The 22486-nt window shown below is 44.6% G+C and overlaps 1 protein-coding gene across 1 annotated transcript in view; it reads right to left on the minus strand.

The window, feature by feature from the left end:
* TRMT9B (tRNA methyltransferase 9B (putative)) overlaps positions 1-22486 on the minus strand; it is an 86968-nt gene that overhangs the window by 15105 nt on the left and 49377 nt on the right. The window contains exon 2 of the mRNA XM_082253653.1: positions 12236-12409. Within this exon, the coding sequence (XP_082109779.1) occupies positions 12236-12409 (174 nt within the window). The remainder of the gene's footprint in view (positions 1-12235; positions 12410-22486) is intronic.

Raw genomic sequence — 22486 nt, forward strand, 5'->3', positions numbered from 1 at the left:
ACAATTTCACTTAGGGGTGTATTCACTTTAGTTGCCAGCAGTTTAGACATTAATGGCTGTGTATTGAGTTATTTTGAGGGGACAGCAAATTTACACTGTTATACAAGCTGTACACTCACTACTTTGGACATTGTAGCAAAGTGTCATTTCTTCAGTGTTGTCACATGAAAAGATATAATAAAATATTTACAAAAATGTGAGGGGTTTACTCACTTTTGAGAGATACTGTATACGAGACGGATCAATTTCAGAAGTATATCCAAAAACACCAAAGAGAGTTTTTTTTCTGAGGCTAAAATTAAAGGTAATGATAAATCGCATAAAAATTCCAGTGTATGAACATAGTCCATTGTGTTAGCATGTTGAGATCAGTTAGGTAGTAAAATTTAACCGAACTTCTGTCATTTTAAAGACATTTGCTGCTTAACTAATCAGCTTCTTCAATTCTAATGAGTGCCTGAATACTACCCCAGTTGACAGAAAATATTCACTGTCATTGTATATTATGCATTTTCACTATACAAAATAGAACTTCAATCTATATTTGAAGGACAATTCAGTAACATTTCATAACCATCAGCACTGACAGCAGCCATCTTCCCAGGGGAGAACCAGCAAACTGTCAAATTGCTTACCTTGATGCACATTATGAAGAATGACAGTACCTGAATCCTCTGCAATAGGTCAGCAGTATAAGGAACAGTGGAACTAACTAGGGAATTTAGTGAACGACCAGAATAGAAATAAGGACTAGGAGAGAAATGTAATGTAAAATACTGTGCTGTCATACCCACATATTATTATTATAGTGATTGCAAATAGGTAGGAATACTTGCCAATGACCGTAACAAAAACTGAAAATTTAAATGTACATTATTTTTAAGATAGTTTAGCAGAGCTCTGCCCATATGTCTCTGTAAAACATTTTGGGAGGAATTAACAATGCTTACATCATTTATCCAAGCATAAAATGGAGCAGATGCTGTTCTTAATTAACAAAAGGGGCGTAAGCCTCTTTGTTAATTAGGATTAATCAGTTTTCTTTTCTGCCGTGCCTGTGACAGGCAGCACAGAGAACAGGAGAGCTGGAGCTGCATGCTCCCATCACTCTGCCATCCCTGCCCCCTGGGCTCAGCTCACTTCTGCAATCACTGCACGGGCAGAGAGGAGAATGTGAGCTGTCTGCTGACAGCTTCTACATGGAAAACTGCTGTATTCCCTCTGTTAATTATGGGCAGACCTGCACTAGTTTCTATTCTGAATTGGGAACTGGCACAGGTGGTGCAGATAGATCTCAAATGGGTCTATCTGCTTCATTAGGTTGCCACACGTCACTCCTAATAGTTTCCTGTGCCACTCTAATGGCACAGGAAGCTTAATTAGTTCCCTGCATTGAATATAAAAATGCTTCTTAACGACTTGCCGACCGCCCGCCCGCCTGCCACAGCTGTACGGCGGCAGTCTGGCGCTCCCAGGCAAAGTACCGTACATGAACAGCGCTAGCCTGGAAGGAGCTAGAGGGCGATCGCGCACCGCTGGAGGCCCGCTCCCGCCCCCGTTCATCGGCTGGGGAGTCAGTGTGCGTGCCTGGCGACTCCGATGGCCGCCAGCCACTCGCGATCTCCCTCTGCAGTGAGAGAAGGACAGATGGCTGATGTAAATACAGCCACCTGTCATTCTCACTGAAGTAATCACAGAGGCTATGTGATCCTGCTATGTAGGATCACAAGTCTCTGCGATTACATCATAAGCCACGCCCTCTGACAGTTGGAATCACGCCCCCTAGGGACACACTTAACCCCTTGATCACCAGTAAGGTAACCCCTTCCCTGCCAGTGTCTTTTTACAGTAACAGTGCATATTTATAGCACTGATTACTGTAGTAATGTCACTGGTACTCCCAAAAGTGTCAAAAATGTCAGTCAGGGGTCCGATTTGTCTGCCGCAATGTCGCAGTCCCGCAAAAAAAAATCGCAGATCGCCGCCATTACTAGTTAAAAAAAACAATAAAAATGACATAAATCTTTCCTGTAGTTAGTAAACGAAATAACTTTTGCGCAAACCAATCAAAATACGCTTATTGCAATTTTTTTTACCAAAAATATGTAGCAGAAAACAAATTGGCCTAAAATGTTAAAATATTTAGATTTTTAGATTTTTTTTGTTGAGAATTTCATATAAAAAAAATGTGAAAAATATTGTTATTTTTTTCAAAATTATCGCTCTTTTTTTGTTTATAGTGCAAAAAATAAAAATCGCACAGGTGATCAAATACCACCAAAAGAAAATTCTTTTTGTGGGAAAATAAGGACGTCAATTTCATTTGGGTACAGCGTCGCACGACCGCACAATTGTCCGTTAAAGTCACGCAGTGGCGAATCACAAAATGGGGCCTGGTCTTTGAGCAGCCAAATCTTCTGGGGCTAAAGTGGTTAAGGAGGAACTATGGTAATGTGGGTCTCTAGGGCTATTTACATAATGCCCAAGTATATACAGCATACTTTACTCCCAAAGTGCCCTATCAGAGATGAGATATCTGCATTCCCTCCATCACTGTTGCTGCCATCTCCTCTTATTTTTTTCTCATATCAGGCGACCTCGGGAGTCCAAGATGTGCTCAAAAACATTAATGGAAAGATCTGGGAAGTATATTATAAGAGTAAGATGAACTCCCTACTGTGCTTGCTTGACAGCTGTAACTGCTGGTTATGCGTTATTTTTTAGCACCTTGGTTTCTGTGTGAATGAAGCCTGCAAACACTTTTAACAATGAGGAAGGGTTAGTGCCTCTGTTGTTGTCCCCACTGGGAATATTTTACCTAATTTAATATCCAAGTGGCCACATGGTGAGGAGGAATCTCCTCAATGGAGTAACAGGCATTAACCACTTAGTGACCGCCCTATAGCAGTTTTACAGCTGTGCACCAGATCACGTATATACACGTGATACCGGACTTCTGCCTGCAGGGGGCACGTGCGCTGCCTGCGGGCTGCTTCTGCTGTGAAAATTCACAGCAGAATCCGATCTGCAGGTGTCGGGCACTCAATGTTCTCCCCCACCAGCTGATCTCTGGAAACTAAGCAGAGCAGGGATCTGCCTATGTAAACAAAGCAGATCCAAGTTCTGACAGGGGGAAGGCATGGATTCTGTGTTCCTGCAAGGCATCTCTTCCCCTAGTAAAAGCAGCACACATAGTAAACACAAACACTGGCTAGGCGCACATTTAACTCTTTGATCGCCCTAGATGTTTAGCCCCTTCCCCGCCAGTGTCATTAGTACAGTGACAGTGCATATTTTTTAGCAGTGATCACTGTATTAGCGTCATTGGTTCCCATAAAGTGTCAAAAGTGTCCGATTTCCACCGCAATATCGCAGTCCCACTATAAGTTGCTGATTGCTGCCATTACAAGCATAAGAGAAAAAAAATGCCATAAATGTATCCCATAGTTTGTAGACGCTATAACGTTTACGTAAACCAATCTATATATATCGCTTCTCGGCCTTTTGGCTAAGATCAAGTGTAGTATCGACTTTAGCCCTTAGGGGTGTCTCTGCTTTACGGCTAGGATGTTGAGAAACACTTGTATCTATCCAAGCCATTTGGTCCTTGTGGGGTACTCTCTGCTCGGCCTTGTAGGATCGTCGATTAAATTCGGCTTCACCTACTCGCTGCTATTGGGTGAGAGGCTTAGCCTCCACAAGGAACGGGATTGCGATCTTCCCTCCTCCCCCCCCCACTCTGCGCTACTACCTTCGGGCAGTAGGTGCACAAGGGCCTTTTTAAAGGCTACGAAAGAGTGAAGACGCCAAGGAATAAGAAGGAAGCCGCCGAAGTCTGCCTGAAGCGACTACCGACAAACTCCTCCGTCATGGGGAAGAGCACCGGGAAGAAAAAGCACGTCCCCGCCACTTCTGCCAAGACTCCGGGAGAAGTCGCCTCAACCCCCACCCCCACCCCGGCGGCCGTTAGCCAGTCGGGCTCAGCAAGGCCAACCAGGTCCGCAGACGGGCTTCCTACCCTGGAACCCTGGATGAGGCAGACAGTGGTGCTGCAGCTGAAGGAGGTGGACGGAAGAGTCCCCGACATGACCCCGGAAATCTTCGGCAAGAAAATGATCCTCGAACAGGGGTTCAGCAAGGTGGAGACACTGTCCGTACAGACCTTCATGAAAAGTATATTTTATATAAAACTTTTGTGTCTCTACAGGTCTGTAGAAGGTACTGGGAAGCGGTGAAGAATTGTGGCCCGGATTCCCCTTTCCGCAACTTTGTTGCGAATATTCCCATTCAACGGGATGAAAGGCAGGTGACGGTGTCCATGAGGAATCCCCATACCCCAGGAAAAGACATCGCTACCTACCTCCAGAGGTTTTGCATCGTGGCCAAAGACCCAGTCAGAATCCTCGATGTCAACGGCTTCTGGACAGGTAAGTGGGCAGTTTCTTGCAGGTTAAGGAGAGAGCCTTCGGGGGATCTCCAGCACCTGAAGCCCTACTTCTCTCTGGGAGCCTCCGCAGGACTCCTGTACTACGCAGACATGCCCCAGACCTGTCACAGGTGCGGCAAGCAGGGTCACGTAAGTACGGGATGTCAGGAACCTTCTTGCAGGTTCTGTCGGGCTACAGGCCACGAGACCAAGGATTGCCCGAGGTCCAAGACCTGTAACCTCTGCGGATTGGCGGAGCACGTCTACAGAGACTACCCCCAGAGATCCCGGTCCTACGCTGGAGCCCTGACCAAGGTCAAAGCTCCAGACAGCGCTGGGAAAAAGAAGCCAGGGGAAAAGACAGCGAAGGAACCCCGGAAAGCCACTGGTGAGTCCCCCCCTCCCCAGGCCCCTACCACCTCCTCCGATTCATCCCTCCCCACCCCCTCTGAGTCGGAGGTGACCCCACCTGCCCCTCCCCCCTCCCAACCCCCCCCCCGCCCTGTCCTCCATGGAGGACTTCCCCACCCTGCCCACCGCCCCACCCACCACAGCCCCCACCAGCAAAGGCAAAAGCCGGAAAAGGAACTTAGACAGTCCGACAACCGAAGAACCCACCAAGCGGCCCACAGTGACCCAGCAAAATGACATTGCTGGACCGGACCCAGTGGTGGAGGACCTCGAGTCTGCGGGGGAAGACGAAGGAGAAATGCAGGAAGGTAAGGATCTGGCCCCCCCAGGGACTGACCTCACCCAAGACCTGATGGACAGTATCCTCGAGGAGAACGGCCTGAACCAGGACACCGGACAGGCACAAGAGGCAGTGGAAGAACCACCCCCCCCTCAGGGGAGGTAAGTTCAGCCCACCTGCTTACTAGCCCCTTCATCTCCTTTACATGATGGCAGAGATTTCCATCTTTTCCATTAATGTTAGGAGCATCAAGGATGCATCTAGAAGACAGGTGGCGCTGACCTTTCTTTCCACCCAGCAGAGTGATGTCTACATGCTTCAGGAGTGTGCCCTACCCTTCTCGAGGAGGTACACTCATCTGTCCTCCCAGTGGACCCATGGTCCCTCCTACTGGTCCGGGGGTGTCGATTGTAAGTCTGCAGGGGTAGCCATTCTTGTCAGGGGTAGTCGTTTCACGGTTGACTCTGTCCAGGAGCTCGTCTGTGGCCGTCTTTTGGTCGTAGACGGCTCATAGGCGGGAGAGCCAGTTAGGCTCATCAACGTGTACGCCTCCCCAGATAAGAATGAGCGACTGGAGCTTTTCCAGACCCTGCGGACCCAACTCGTCACCACCAGGGCAGTAGTAATTGGCGGTGATTTTAACTGTCCGATTGAGGAGGATGGACGCAGCTCCAGCATGTACGCAAAGCTCGACACCACGTCTAGGCTGCTCAGGGAGATGATTGCAGAGGCTTCCTTGAAGGACGCCGTGGGATCCATGGGGAAAGGTTCCGTGAACTATTCGTGGTGCCGTCTTGATGGATCTGTGCATTCTAGGATAGAATCCAAACTCCAAGACAGTCAGACATTGCGGGTTCTCCATGGTCCCCTGCTTTTTCTCTGACCACAGGGCCATTCACTTTCGGGGTGACCTGGGCGAGGGCTTTGCCCCCGGTCCGGGCTACTGGAAGCTGAATGGTACCCTGCTGGAAAATGAGGAACTGCTGGAGGAACTCAGGGAGGCCTACATTACCTGGAAGGAGGACAAGAGGTTCTTCAGAAAGGTAAGCGATTACTGGGAGTTTGTGAAAGTCAAGCTACACAGCTTCTTTCAGGCTAGGGGACGCCAGCAAGTGTGTGCCAGGAAGAGGGAACTCAGGAGACTGCAACATCAGTCCAAGGTGGAGAATCTTGAGAAAGGTGAGAAATGTAACTTTTTCTTTTTCAGGAAACTTCACTCAGGACACACACCCCTGTCTGAGCTGCGGGACGAGACCGGAACACTCCAGAAGGGGAAGGAGGCTGTGATGCAAGTGGTCAGCGACTACTACACCAACCTCTACTCCCCAAAAGAAACAGATACGGCTGAGGCCGACAGGTTCTTGTCAGGTATCACTAACCAAATTGATCCTGCAGGTATGTCGGCAATTAACGCCCCCTTGGCGCTGGAGGAGCTGCACTCTGCCGTCAGATCCTTTAGGCAAGGCAGGACCCCGGGCTGCGACGGTCTCCCAGCGGAGCTCTATGTAGCGCTGTGGGATCTCGTTGGCCCGGACCTGCTCGAGCTGTACGAGGAGATGGTGGTGGAGGGCACAATGCCTCCGTCGCTGAGGGAGGGAATGATCACGATTTTGTATAAGCGTAAGGGGGAGAGAGGGGATCTGAAAAACTGGCGTCCCATCTCTCTCTTGAACGTGGACTACAAAATCCTCGCCAAGGTTCTGGCCAACAGGCTGAAATCTGTCATCGGACAGATCATCCACCCGGATCAGACTTGTGGCATTCCTGGTCGCAGGATTGCGGACAGCCTCGCGCTTGTCCGGGACACGGTCCAGTACATTCGAGGCCGCCGTGTGCACGCGGCCCTGGTCAGTCTTGACCAGGAAAAGGCCTTTGACCGTGTCTCCCATGAGTTTATATGCAGAGCTCTGCGCAGGTCTGGTCTTGGGGACATGTTTTGTTTGTATGTGAATGTGATGTATAATGACATTTGTAGTACGGTGTTGGTGAATGGCTGGAAAACTGACCCTTTCCCTGTTCTCTCTGGGGTCAGACAAGGCTGCCCTCTCTCACCTCTGCTTTTTGTTTGCTGTATAGAGCTCTTTGCCGAATGCATCCGACAGAACCCAGAGATCAGAGGGATCACCGCACCGGGACCGGACAGAAGGGTTGTCAAGTGCTCACTCTACATAGACGACGTAACGGTGTTCTGTGCTGACCAGCGCTCCATCAACTCACTCGTCCAGACCTGTGAGGACTTCGGCAAAGCTTCAGGGGCAAAAGTCAACTGCGGGAAGTCAGAGATCATGCTCTTCGGAAAGTGGTTCCTGCCTTCTTCTGCATCCATCCCTTTCAGCATCAAGGCGGACTTCATCAAAATTCTTGGAGTTTGGTTTGGAGCTGAGGGCGCAGCCCTGAAGTCTTGGGAGGAGAGACTGTCCAAGATGAGACAGAAGTTTGGACTATGGAGCCTCAGAGAACTCACCATCGAAGGGAAAACACTGGTACTCCGCAGGGAGATTCTCCCTGTGTTGCAGTACCTCGCCCAGGCCTGGCCCCCGCGGGTCAACACCTGTAAGGCCATCACCAGGGCGGTGTTCCACTTCATCTGGGGCTCCAAGATGGACAGAGTGAAGCGAGCAGTCATGTTCAAGGAACCCCTCAAGGGCGGTAAGGGAGTGCCCGACATCGCCACGCTACTGGGGGTGTTCTTTGCCTGCAACTGCATCCGCAGAACTTTGATTGACAGAACTTAGGACTCTGGAGGCAACTTCATGTCCCGTTTTTTCCTCCTGCCTCTCTGGAGGTCCCTTGGATGGGAAAATGGGACAGCTCCATCCCCTACAACTGGGACACTCCTTGGTACTACTTGGACACTTTCAAGTTCATCAAGGAGCAGGGGCTACATGGAGTTAAGCCCGACTTGTGGAAGCCAAAAACTATCTACAAGTTGATCAGAGCATTGGACATTGCTGAGACTGTTCCAGGCCTCCCTTCAGCCACATGCAAAGTGGTCTGGAGGAATGTTTCTTCAAAGGGACTCACCAACAGGCATAAAGATCTGGCGTGGATGGCTGTCCAGGGGGGATTGCCACTCAGGACATTTATGCATGCCAGAAACTTGTGCAGATACAGGCACTGCCCCTTTTGTATCATCCATGAGGAAACGTCATTCCACGTTTTCTGGGAGTGCTCATTTGCACAGAGCCTGTTGAGGGCCTTGGAACCTGAACTTAGAGACTTTGTTCCACAGACTGCCATCACACATTTTGCTGTGCTGAATGGACTTTTTCACTGAACATTTTCACAGGAGGACATTGACAACGCCTGGCGGGTGTTGTGTTGCTTTAAGGACGCTTTATGGTGCGCCAGAAAATGCCTTATCCACCAGCGGGAGAGGATGTCCATTGAGGACTGTCGCGGACTGGTTCACAGTCTGCTCAGAGACTATAACCTGATGGATCTCATGGAGGAAGAGGAGGTCTGAAGATTTCCCCTTCCCCCACTCTCCCTTGTGTGTCTTTGTCCATTCAATAAAGCTTCGGGCCTGTGATTTCATTCCCCTCCCCTTACCCCTCTCTCCCACCCCCCCCCCCCCCCCATCACACCTGTTGCTTTTTTGAAATGTTATAGTATTGATACAGTTTGAGTAATGTAACGTATAGACAATGTTTTTAGTTTCATGCTTCAGGGGTATTGCGGCGTCATGCATGATGTGATGGCACGGGGTATCCTTACTCCGCACAACACATCAGGCATCATACCGCAGAATGAATGTATGTGATTGAAAGTATTTATTAGTATGACCGGAAATGTATTGTAATGTAGTGTATTTATGCGCTACACGGGAGAATGTACCCCGACAAAGTATTGTTTTTTGTATATCTTTTATGCAAATAAAGATTACATTTTCAACCAAAAAAATCTATGTACGCTTATTGGGATTTTTTGTATCAAAAACATGTAGCAGAACACATATTATGAAGAAATTTGATTTTTTTAATTTTTTCATTGGATATATGTTTTATAGCAGAAAGTAAACAATATTGGATTTTAAAAAAATTGTTTATAGCGCGCAAAAAAAAAAAAAAAAGAGGTGTTAAAATACCACAAAAAGAAAGCTCTATTTGTGGGAAAAAAATGATTTGGGTAAAGTCTTGCACGGCCGCACAATTTTTAGTGAAACACTAACGCAGTGCAGTATCGCAAAAAATTGCATTCATGTAGGGGGGTAAATCATATGGAGGTCAAGTGGTTAATAGGATAAGATATACAATATCGCAATATATGTTTAATATAGGATATCATACAAGATATGTTCAAACTAAGTTCAATACAATCTTAAACTAATAAATGGACTTTGGCTGGTGTTGGACCAATTTTTACATTCTGTAATTTACTTTAGACCCCTTTTTCAAATCTAAATCTAAAACTTTATCTCTATATTTCTTCTCTTTTTAGAAGACCTTCTTTTAACTCAAAAGGAAAAGAAAGTACAAATTCTAGGTTTTCAATAACCGAAATAACATGCCTTAGTATCGCCAATGACTGACTATTTCTTATTCTGAAAATCTCAACCAAATCCCTGAGCAGATTCATCAGTGCATTTTATTGCATCAATTTACCAACTATATACTATGTATAGTGGGCACACAATGTTGCACTGACGGTGTGCAGCACTGAGATCTTTGACCCTTCCAGTGCAGATACTTGGCCCACAGCGATTATGTGTCCTCTGATTCATAATCATCTATACTCAAGGGGCATCCCAGACATGTATCTGAGACATAATAAATATTCCTTACCCTATTTTTTTCTTGGAAAAAAGGTATACCTGTTCAATTGCTTTGTAACAAATTGCTAATCAGCCAATCACATGGCAGCAATTCAATGCATTTAGGCATCTACACATGGTGAAGATGACTTGCTGAAAGTTCAAACCGAGCATCAGAATAGGAAAGAAAGGGAATTTAGGTGACTTTGAATGTGGCATGGTTGTTGGTTCCAGACGGGCTGGTCTGAGTATTTCAAAAACTGCTGATCTACTGAGATTTTTATGCACAACCATCTCTAGAGTTTACAGGGAATGGTCAGAAAAAAAGAAACTATCCAGTGAGCGGCAGTTGTGTGGAGGAAAATGCCTGGTTGATGTCAGAGGTCAGAGGAGAATGGGCAGACTGGAGAGAGATGATAGAAAGGCAACAGCAACTCAAAAAATCACTGGTTACAACCAAGGTATGCAGAATACCATCTCTGAATCCACTACACATTAGACCTTGAAGAAGAGGAGCTACAGCAGCAGAAGACCACTCCGGGTGCCCCTCCTGTCAGCTAAGAATAGGAAACTGAGGCTACAATTTGCACAGGCTCACTAAAATTTGACAATAGAAGATTGGAAAAACGTTGCCTGGTCAGATGAGTCTTGATTTCAGCTGCCACATTCAGATGGTAGGGTCAGAGTTTGGCGTAAACAACATGAAAGCATGGATCCATTCTGCCTTGTATCAACTGTTCAGGCTGGTGGTGTAATGGTGTGGGAGATATTTTCTTGGCACACTTTGGGCACCTTAGTACCAACTGAACATTGTTTAACCACTTTACCACCGGAGGATTTTGCTGTCTTACGTCTGGGCCACTTTTTGCGATTCGGCGCTGTGCGAATTTAACTGACAATTGCGCGGTCGTGCAACGCCGTACCCAAACGAAATTTACGTCCTTTTTTTCCCACAAACAGAGCATTCTTTTGGTGGTATTTGATCACTTGTGCGATTTTTACTTTTTGCGCTATAAACAAAAAAATAGCGACAATTTTGAAAAAATAACAATATTTTTCAAATTTTTTTATATGAAATTCCCCCCCAAAAAAATGTAAAAATCAAATTTTTTTATCATTTTAGGCCAATTTGTTTTCTGCTACCTATGTTTGGTTAAAAAAAAATCGCAATAAGCTTATTTTGATTGGTTTGCGCAAAAGTTATTGCGTTTACTAACTAAGGGAAAGATTTCTGTCGTTTTTGGTGGGTTTTTTTTACGAGTAATGGCGGCGATCTGCGATTTTTTTTGCGGGACTGCGACATTGCGGTGGACAGATTGGACCCTTGACTGACATTTTTGACACTTTTGGGGTTACCAGTGACATTACTAGAGTAATCAGTGCTATAAATATGCACTGTTACTGTAAAAATGACACTGGCAGGGAAGGGGTTAATTTTTTTGGAGAGGGAGGGGTTAATGTATGCCTGGTGCTTACTGACATGTGTGGGGGGAGGTGACTATGACACAGGGACAGATCGCAGGTTCAGCTATGCTGAACCCTGCAATCTGACCCTGCCTGTCACTTAGGAGATCCGCCCACTTTGTTTACACAAGAGGGCGGATTTCCAGACTCGATTCCCCGACGATCGGGGAAGAGCAGCGGCGATCGCCACTGCTCCTCCCCTGGCCCGATTCAGTCTTCAGTCACAGTGGGAGCGAGCCCCCGGCGGCGCGCGCGTGCCGCCGCGAAGGGGGCGTGTCTGGCGATGTAGGTCTACGTTGCCAGACGATAACGAACCACTTTGCCGCAGTAGAGCTCTAGTGAGCAGCGGTAAAGTGGTTAAATGTCACGGCCTACCTAAGCATTTTTGCTGACCAGGTCCATCCCTACAGAGTACCCATCTTCTGATGGCTACTTCCAGCAGGATAATGCACCATGTCACAAAGCTCAAATCATCTCAAACTGGTTTCTTCAACATGGCAATGAGTTCACTGTACTCCAATGGCCTCCTAGAGCACTTTAGGATGTGGTGGAATGGGAGATTGGCATCATGGATGTGCAGCCGACAAATCTGCATCAACTGTGTGATGCTATCATGTCAATATGGACCAAAATCTGAGAAATGTTTCCAACACCTTCTTGAATCTATGCCACGAAGAATTAAGGCCATTTTGAAGGCAAAATGGGGTCCAACCCGGTACCTGCAGAGTGTACCTAATAAAGTGGCTGAGGAGTGTATGTTTCTTCAAAAAATTCCCTTGTGCAACAGCTTCAGGGAATATTCCCAAACAATTTGAAAATAAATATATGTAAATCATTAGCTATTATTAAAATTTGAACAAATGGAATTAATCTGGTCTGGAGACAAATGTGTTAGACTTACCTCCAATGGAGATGACAGTGTCAAAGCACTGGTCTCGAAAAGGCAGATTCAGGTTGTCACACACCATGACTTCAAGGTTGTTATTCCTACCAATCTCCACTAGAGGCTCACAGTAATCACAGCCCAGATTATACGTCTCGGCGTTCACACTAAGGTACTTGCCGGTACCGCAACCTGCAAAGAGAAAACATTTCTTGTTTTACTTTAGAGACTGGATGAATCAAATGGATTAATTTATACAGCAGTCTTCTTCAAGAAAAAGCCCATAGTGTATGTGCCCCTGGGGTGGCAGCCCAGGGGTGCCTTAATTCTCACTGGTGAGGGGCAGCTCGCCTTGAGTTTTTCAGCACCATGGTCACTGCACCTACGCACACTTTTTTAAGCACCTGCCTCTTGGGCAAGGCCTTTTGGCTTCGACCAGAGGAATTTGTATTCCGGCCGGAAGGCCTGCCTTTGTTTTTCACTTAGGCACTAATTCACTCCTCCACTTCCCCTTCCCCACCTTTTTGTTTGTGTGTATTTTTCTTTGTGGTGTGTCACTTCACTTTCACTCTTCTCTTCCTGCACGACGAGTACGGTGTGGGTCTTTGGGCCTACCTTGAAAGTCTTGGGAGGGGGTGGACATGGCCTTTTGGCTTAGTTCGCCCTCTCTCATGGGGGTCTCCCTTCGGGGGAGCCCCACCCAGTACTTAGGGTGGGCTGTTTCGGAAGTCCCCCTGGAGAACGGGGTTTGCCAGTTCTCGGCCAGGCAAACCATAGGAAGTACCTCAGTCCCTGTCAGGAGTCTTGCGCCCCGGGGGATCAAGGTATAGGTCCAACCTCTTCGGAGGCCAGACCATTTCGCACACCCTGTGCAGTTTTTGTGTGTTCACGTTTGCGTGTGTGCACTTTTTTATGCACCGGGTGCTAAGTCTTTTTTGAGTGTGATTCACACGCTTCGGGCTTTAAAAAAAAAAAAAAAGCAGTCTTCTTCAACTCTACATCCAAATGTATGTCTGTGTTGTCTGCCAGGAAGATAAGGGAATCTGTCACAAAGAAAAGACCATTCTCAGAAGCTTCTAATAGAAGCAGTCATTGCCAGTGAAATAATCCTATTCCAATTCACGCTGAGTAAAGTGAATAACCTGTAGGTCAGGAAACGTCTGCTTCAATCACATATTTCTAAAACTTGGCTTGGCTCAAATTAAGAATAAGAATCACAAAGTTAAGTGAATAGAAGTGTGTGGGGGACATTGTATTAACAGTCCAGAGATGGTTCATAATGTCTCATATACTTGACTGCCAAAAGGGATCAACTCGTAATGTGAATTCCTAACAAGTAGACAAGAGCACCCCCTGTCACTCAGTATACAAAATGACAACATACTTTTAGCAGATTAAACTTTTTAAATAAAATCCTTGCAGTATTACAGCACAATTAATAAAAGTTTCTCCACTGTCCAAAAAAAAAAAAAAAAAAAACAAGTTCTTAGCAGTGAAGTTAGTAAGATTCTGTCACTTTCTGGAGCATAATAAAAAGTAAATACCATCTTAAATGTACCGATAAAAACTATACATCTATTCAACATCAGCCCGGACATATACAGTGAGGGGAATAAGTATTTGATCCCCTGCTGATTTTATACATTTGCCCACTGACAAAGCAATGATCAGTCTTGGTGTTGCAATGGAACCGTTCTAATCAGAGCGACTCAAGTCGCTCCGACTTAGAAAAAGGTTCCTGCACTATTTTTTGGCGAAGTCGGAGCGACTTGCATTGACTTCTAGTATGAGAAGTCGTTTGCAAGCTGCGATGAAGTCGCGCTGCACGGGCGACTTCAAAGTCGCCCGAAGTCGGGGTGACTTTGAGTCGGATTAGTGTGAACCGGCTCTTAATGGTAGGTTTATTTTAACAGTGAGAGACAGAATAACAAACAAAAATATCCAGAAAATTTCATTTAAAAAAAAAGTTATAAATTGATTTGCATTTTATTGAGTGAAAAAAGTCTTTAATCCCCTATCAATCAGCATAATTTCTAGGCTCCCAGGTGTCTTCAATACAGGTACAGGTAACGATCCCTCTCGTAAAGGGAGTGCTCCTAATCTCAGCTTGTTACCTGTATAAAAGACACCTGTCCACAGAAGCAATCAATCAATCAGATTCCAATCTCTCCACCATGGCCAAGACCAAAGAGCTGTCCAAGGATGTCAGGGACAAGATTGCAGACCTACACAAGGCTGGAATGGGCTACAAGACCATGGCCAAGCAGCTTGGTGAGAGGGTGACAACATGATTAGATTATTCGCAAATGGAAGAAACACAAAATAACTGTCAATCTCCCTCGGTCTGGGGCTCCATGCATGATCTCACCTCGTGGAGTTTCAATGATCATAAGTACGGTGAGGAATCAGCCCAGAACTACACGGGAGAATCTTGTCAATGATCTCAAGGTAGCTGGGACTATAGACACCAAGAAAACCATTGGTAACACACTACGCCTTTAAGAATAAACATTGAATGGTTAAGAGGAGAACTGGGTGAAAGTATTGTGGGCAGAGGAGACCAATATCGAGCTCTTTGGCATCAACTCATCTCATAGTAGGAGCACTGCCTATGACCCCAAGAACACCATCCTCACCGTCAAACATGGAGGTGGAAAAATTATGCTTGGGGGTGTTTTTCTGCTAAGGGGACAGGATAACTTCACTGCATCAAAGGGACGATGGACAGGGCCATGTACCATCAAATTATGGGTGAGAACCTCCTTCCCTCAGCCAGGGCATTGAAAATGGGTCGTGGATTGGTATTCCAGCATGACAATGATTTAAAACACACAACCGAGGCAACAAAGAAGTGGCTCAAGTAGAAGCACATTAAAGGTCCTGGAGTGGCTTAACCAGTCTCCAGACCTTAATCCCATAGAAAGTAGGTGGAGGGAGCTGAAGGTTCAAGTTACCAAACGTCAGGCTCCAAACCTTCACGATTTAGAGAGGATCTGCAAAGAGGAGTATTATGAAATCTCTCCTGAGATGAGTGTTTCCATCTTGGTGGCCAACTACAAGAAACGCCTGACCTCTCTGATTGCCAACAAGGAGTTTGCCACCAAGTTCTAAGTCATGTTTTGCGAAGGGTTTAAAAACGTATTTTACTCATTAAAATGTAAATCAATTTATAACTTTTTTTAAATGCATTTTTCTGGATATATTTGTGTTTATTCTGTCTCTCACTGCTAAAATAAACCTACCATTAAAATTATAGGCTGATCTATACATTGATTAGGTAGAATTTGTCCCAGGGCGAAAGGCTGCAGACCAGACCTAACGGGCGATAGATTTGTTCTTCTTATTGCGTTCCAATTGGGATGAGGGGGGCACCTGGCGAGGTATGTTGTTGTCACTGAACCTACACAAAGCCTTTGACTATGGTATTTTGGCCCTTCCTGTTCCACATACTAAGGAAATGGAATTGTGGATCTAAATTTCTTACCATTTTAAGTGAGTTATAATTTAACCCTTCATCTAATATCATTGGGCATGGTCGTGAATCAAATCTTTTACATATTTGGAAGGGGGACCAGCCAGGGATTCCCTCTTTCCCCTCTCTAGCAACTGAGACACTGGCAAAAGCCATCAGGTCTAGCCCTAATACTCATGGCATTTCATGTGGAGGCACAACTCATAAATGCCTATTTGCCGATGATCTGTTGTTATTCATTACGGATCCTATTACAACCTTTCCTAATTTATTTGCCACATTGTCCAAATTTGGAACCATATCAGGTTTAGGGGTCAATCAAGCAATATCGGAAGCGCTAAACTTGAACTTTTTCCTTTAAATGGAGCACTCAAGTACTCCCATACGTTTGTGTCAAACTGACCTCTGACAGTGAAACGATATAACAGGTTAAATATACTCTCCCTTATGTCTCTATTAAATGTAACCTGAACTGGCCAGCCTACGCTGTTTCCTGGATGGGTAGAATAGCGGCTGTCAACATGACAGTTCTTCCTCGAATACTTTTGGTCTCGTCTGATTCCAGTTCCGTCTGTGTTTTTCCAGAAGCTGCAATCTTTGATTTATAAATTCATGTGGAATAATGGTGGATGTTGGGTGGCCCGCTCCATTTTATACTTACCCAAAGGGCAAGCAGGACTGGGGGTGCCTCAATTCTTGCAATATTTTAGAGCTGACCTCTTTAGGTCCAGCTATATCAAATCTTTGCTGCGACATTGCCTGACTGGGTTCGGCTGGAGGGCCACAAACAGTTTAAGTGGTGGACTGACAATGGTCTGTCAAGGATAGCGCATTTTATTGATCACAAGGGGATTAGACAGCCTTCCTATTTTAGGGAAACACTACAGGATGCTCACTCTGGAGACTTCTCATCTGTGCCAAATCACTCGTTATCTGCAGACCCTAAATAAGGACCAAACTGATATAACCACCAGGACTCTAATTGAGAACAAATGTACCGTATTTTCCGGCGTATAAGACGACTGGGCGTATAAGACGACCCCCCTATTACATGATCTACCGGTAATACTTATACTTAGGTTACCTTGGAGATATTATACTCGGCGTATAAGACGACCTCCCATTTTTGGGGGATTTTTTTGAGGTTCAAAAGTAGTCTTATACGCCAGAAAATACAGTATATTCCATCCTGACTTACGAGGAGGAATCACAGAGTTATATGCCCTATTCAATAGTCAGGGCAATAAGCATTCCTTTTAAACAGCGTAGGAATCAGGTCTAGGAGAGACCATTGAGGAGCAGGTGTGGACAAAATGGTCGACTATGGCGCCCAAGGATATACTCAACACTTCCCTGGTTGAGGCAAATTACAAGGTGCTATCGCGTTGGTCTCTCGTTCCGACAAGGCTCGCAAAAATATACCCTGATACCTCACCCCTTTGCTTCAGGCGATGCGGGCAGAAGAGTGATATGTTCCATATCTGGTAGTCCTGACAAAGGTCCGACGTTTCTGCATCAGAGTGTTCAATCTTGTCCACTCAGTGACAGGTCTGAACATACCCAGGAGGTGCCTAAACTGCGTTGTTCGCTGACCCTTTAGAAGAGACATCTTCGAACTCTAATTTTCTTTATTTTTTTTAGTAGCTAAAATACTATTGCAAGGGCTTGGAAATCACCCGTAATCAATGTCACATTGGTGAAACACAAAATATCTTGGATTATTGTCAATGAAAAATTTGCCAGTATCCGAAAAGGTAAACAAGCTAGGTTTGACAAGGTGTGGAACCCCTGGATTGGGTACCTCCAAACTCCCTAGACATTGGGATGTCTTGTGGATGGAGGATCGGACTGAGGGTACAACTCTGGCCTTTTCTCTAACGTTCTTTCCTTTTCTTTTTCCTCCTTTCTTTCCATTATTGTTTTTGTTATGCTCTTTAAAGAATTCTTGAGTGGATGTTGAAGGGAGACTTTGAAGCCTCTTCAATTTCCATTGCTCTTTGGGTTTGAGGAATTGTGTTATGAAGCACTGAAACAATTCTTGGCAATTACCGTTTCCCTCCCTTTCTAGGTAATCGACATATGTGGACCTACAGTTTATCTGAATACTACTTCATAAATTTTCCTATATACAAATTTTTGTAATAGGCTCCTGATACAGCAGGCTTCGCAGCCCTAGACATAAGATCACCATATTGGATAGAGACTGTATGTTAGGTCTGACTTTGTCATACATGCATTCAGAGGGTGCATCCTCTTGTTGACATTTATTTAGATATTGTGGATGTTTTTTTATATATGATGTTTAAAACTACAATGAAAAAAAATATTGAAAGAAAATTATAGACTGATCATTTCTTTGTCAGTGGGCAAAAGTACAAAATCAGCAGGGGATCAAATACCTTTTCCCCTCACTGTACATTAACACAAAACAGATTTAAATCAATGGCAGTATAGTCAAGAATGACAATTTTTCAGTGCTCAAGAAGGGGATTCTGGAGAACCCCAACAATTTAAGGTGTAACATACCCCTTTCTCAAGAGGTAGCTGTTTGTACAGCATGCCCCAACTATTTCTAAATACTATGGACTCCCCATCTGCAATAAGGAACAAGGAACTGAAACCACAATCATTCACAGCATGCCTTGAATGCATCTGTTTTGGGATCAGTCTAAACAATGGATTTAATTCTGCTTTAATCAAGGATTAATTAAAGGATGAGTGTTCAGTTACACTTGGATGTTCAAAAACAACCCAACTGAGGGGTGGGGAACACAGTAAACAAACAGATAAGGCCCAAAAAAAATATAAAGTTAGAGTGGGTTCAACAGAGCTACACAGCCACGTGAAAAACCTTACAACCAAAGTCAGCATTAGCTAAGCTTGAACGTCCAACCTGTAAAATCATGTGAACTGAAGACCAGGTGGCAACCATGAAAATCTGAGAAACAGATGCCTAATGTTAAAAAGCCCAAGAGGCACCAACCGATCTAGTGGAGTATGCTCTGATAGGAAAAGAAAGAACCCTCTCTGAGATGTGAGATCATAAGTTTGAATAATACGTTTCAGAATCCACCTGGCAATTTATCTTGCAGACGGTGGAGGTCTGTCCTGTAAATCTTCGTGTAGACACTGGCAAGTCTGACAACATGAAGTGGGGTGGAGGTAGAAACCAAAATTTTAGCTTGTAGTCTTATTCCAAACACAAACATCTGAAACATCCCAGGATCAGATGGCTCCAAAGGACAGCAGACCTTCCCGCCCCCCACTTTGATAAGTATTGGCGCCCCCAAGACTTGCTTGTGGAGGATTTGGAGGTCCAGGATTTACAGTAGAACGAAGTTCCATTCTTTACATTATACTTGGAGGTCTGGGAGAACTTCTAAGCTCAGAAGAAGAGTGTTTACCATAATAAGGTTTCACATTCTTTCTCTGGGGCATAATGGGTGACCTCCTTGATAAAATTGTCCAGGGATTTATCAAAGAGATGTTCCCCATCAAAGGACATATGCATTAGGTATTTTTTGCACTAGAGCTCCACAGACCAATATTTGAGCCAAAGGGTTATCCGCATGTATACAAAATAAGACTTATTCTGGATATGTGTCAAATAATTTCCCCAAGCCCTTTAACATAATGAAGTAGGACGACAGGCAAGAGATGCAGTTGTTGGAAGACAGTAGGATCAATCAGGATAGAAATACAAAAAAACTATCAGCGCAAACCCAATATATGTGATAAAATAACTCAACCTCAATTCACTGTGCATAAATCAGGTGTGTGAAAGTATATAAGTGGTATCCGGCAGCATACACCAATCGTGTTTCACAAATCACAATAAACTATAAATCCTACCAAAATGTGATGCGCCAGAAATAAATTTAAATAAAATTATTTCTGGCGCATCACATTTTGGTAGGATCAATCAGGATAGCACTGGGGTCTTGGGACATGTCCTTGGAACAGACAGCCATGGCCTGGCAGTACAATATGGATACAATGGCTGGTTGCAGGGCAGTGACTCTAATTGAATTTAATACCTTAGAAAGGGGTTCTATGCACAGGTCCTGCTACTGTCCACAACAGGGAAAGTCCATTTTAGGAACCCCCTAATCAATAGGATATTGCCGGGCAAAGCAATTGGGGTTGTGAATGAATCTCCACAGCCTATAATAAACACAATCAAAGTGAACAGAAAATCCTTTCAGCAGGACCATAAATCCTGCATTGCCAAAATCCACACATCGGTCAGTGAGGGACTGTAAATCGCTAATTGGTTGTCATTATATACATTAATAGCACCTGGTAGTCCAGAGCACTGATCAGCAAAGACTTTAATTAGCTGGTCCTAAAAGCGTAATGGCCATTATACCAAAACTTAGTGAAAACTTGCAAACCAGACACCTTTTTTTTATATACCCAGGTCAAAAATCTTTAGGATCAATCTACATTTTCAGCCCGACACTACCTAACCTGGAGATGCACTTTCCATACAACCCAGCTCTCAAACTCTACATATAATTCATAATCATGGTTACCCATACAATTAAATTCATACCAAGCATCTGTCTGAATGTAAGTATATTACAATTAATTTCAAACTTTGATACTTTTTTAAAACCCAAACTGGTGACCTTTGGCATATCCACTACAGGTTACTTCAGGTCAAAGCATGTGCACCCTGCATTAAAAAGGAATAATAAAACGTAAAAGTGTAGCGCTAAAAGTAAAAAATGATAGTGTCCAAATGAATAAACAGCTGATAATCACAATACTGTGTATATGAGAAAAAAGGAAAACAATAGTGTCCAAATGAATGAGTCCCATAGAAAACTGGTGTGAAGTCAAATCAATCCGCATGCACATTCATTTGGACACTATTGTTTTCCTTTTTTCTCATATACACAGTATTGTGATTATCAGCTGTTTATTCATTTGGACACTATTTATCATTTTTTACTTTTAGCGCTACACTTTTACGTTTTATTATTAATTTGAGTCATTGTTGGTTGATTTTGTGTTGGCTGCTGACATTTATCATTATCTCACTTATCACACTAGCGCGGAAATTTTTTTGAATTCTATTAAAAAGGAATGAAATTTTATCCTAAAACTTGAAAAAGATGTCAGTTGACTGAGAATCCCTATGTACAAGGTCCTCAAAATTGGTCAAGATGCAATCCCTATCCTCATCAGCTGAATGTGCAGAAGAAGCTGCACCTAGAGGAAAATTTGAGATGGCCACTAAAGTAGAGGGCATGGGCACCTGTTTGCAGGCCCTGCGTTCTGATTTAACCAACATGGCTGTAATTTTTCCCATAAACTCAGACATTGTAGCAGAAAACTCCTCTCAGATAAGCAGGAGTTGGGAGCCACCTAGAGTTAAAGGAGAAGTGAAGCCAAAGCTCATTTGGCTGTATTTTTCCTATGATTCACAGGAGTGCAGTTCTGGCTGCACTCCTGTGACCCGTTTTCAGCACACAGTGGTCTGAAGCCCGCTGTGTGCTGATGTCACAGAGTCGGTCCAGCTGGTTTACAAATATGCACCATGTCACACAGCTTAACAAACAATTGCACATATAATGCTATACAATTGGAATATTCATAAATAAGTATACTGATCCAGCACACATAAGGGGAGGGAGGGAAAAAGGAGGGAGAGGAGTGACTCTCCAACCTTATCATGGCTGCAATGGATGGCACAAGGGTCACTCATCCGGGGGCCACGAGAGCATGGTTTTGTAAACCAGCTGGATGTACTCAACTTGTATTATGTATATTATTCTCTTTGTCGTTTTACTAATTATGGTTCATTTTGCTATACAGAACGTGTATCCCAACAGCTCCGGAAGAAGCTTGAACATCAGGCGAAACATGTAGAGCATCTGGCTACATGAACTTGTTCCCTTGTGGAAATTGTACCCTTGTTGTTGAGGACGTTCTGCGTTACTCTCCTTCGGGTGCTGCCCGATTGTAGCGTATAGCGCCCTCACCTATGTTGCTATTACCTTTATTGTTACCTTGTCTACTCCTGTTACCTTGTATGTCCTAGTGGCAGGGTTTCTGTCACTGTGCCACCTGTATTTTGACCAATTGTCTCCGCCCCTCCGGGGATGGTTGACGTACCTTTTCTGGTTTTATGATAATCAACAATAAAGTGTTGTTGTTTTTACGTATGGTGCCTTTAAAGTCTTTTTTTTTTTTTCCCCTGTTCTCCCATTTCAAGATTTTTAGGATGTGGCACATGACTTTGTATCTCGCCCCTGTTTTTTGCTGCATCAGGGCTGGCGTAGTATTCCTGTTCTATCATTTCATGTGTGTAGTCCAAAATGGCACATGAATATGCAGCACAAACAACCAAAAGTAGGCTATGCAGGCTAAGTAGGAACACATGGGCAGTAAACAAGTACAATGGTACCAACATTCTAAATTATGTTGTAGCTCCCTCTCCTGCCACTGGACTGTGCACCAGGTAGATATGCAAGATGCAGGGGAGTCTTTACCCTCTTGGTGGGCATAATTCCAAAGGAATCTTAAGGGACAGGGTTCCCTTGAACAGGTGGACCATGGTCCTGGACCTGTAAAGCACTCTGCGACTAACTCAGAACATTGCATCAAGGTTGCCTAGATGAGCACCTTGCTAGCAAAAAAAAAAACATCTAGGGAAAAGCAAAAGATGTCCATTCTCCTAGGACACTAGCAAGGCAGGCAGGCGGGGAGTAATACTGGGCAGTCTTAAGTGTCCATGCAATGCTCCTTTTTGCCTTGCCATTATGCCTCTGCATGTCTGCTTTAGTGGC

This window comes from Pelophylax lessonae (genome assembly GCF_965119305.1).
Source record: "Pelophylax lessonae genome assembly, chromosome: 1".
Taxonomy (NCBI): Eukaryota; Metazoa; Chordata; class Amphibia; order Anura; family Ranidae; genus Pelophylax; species Pelophylax lessonae.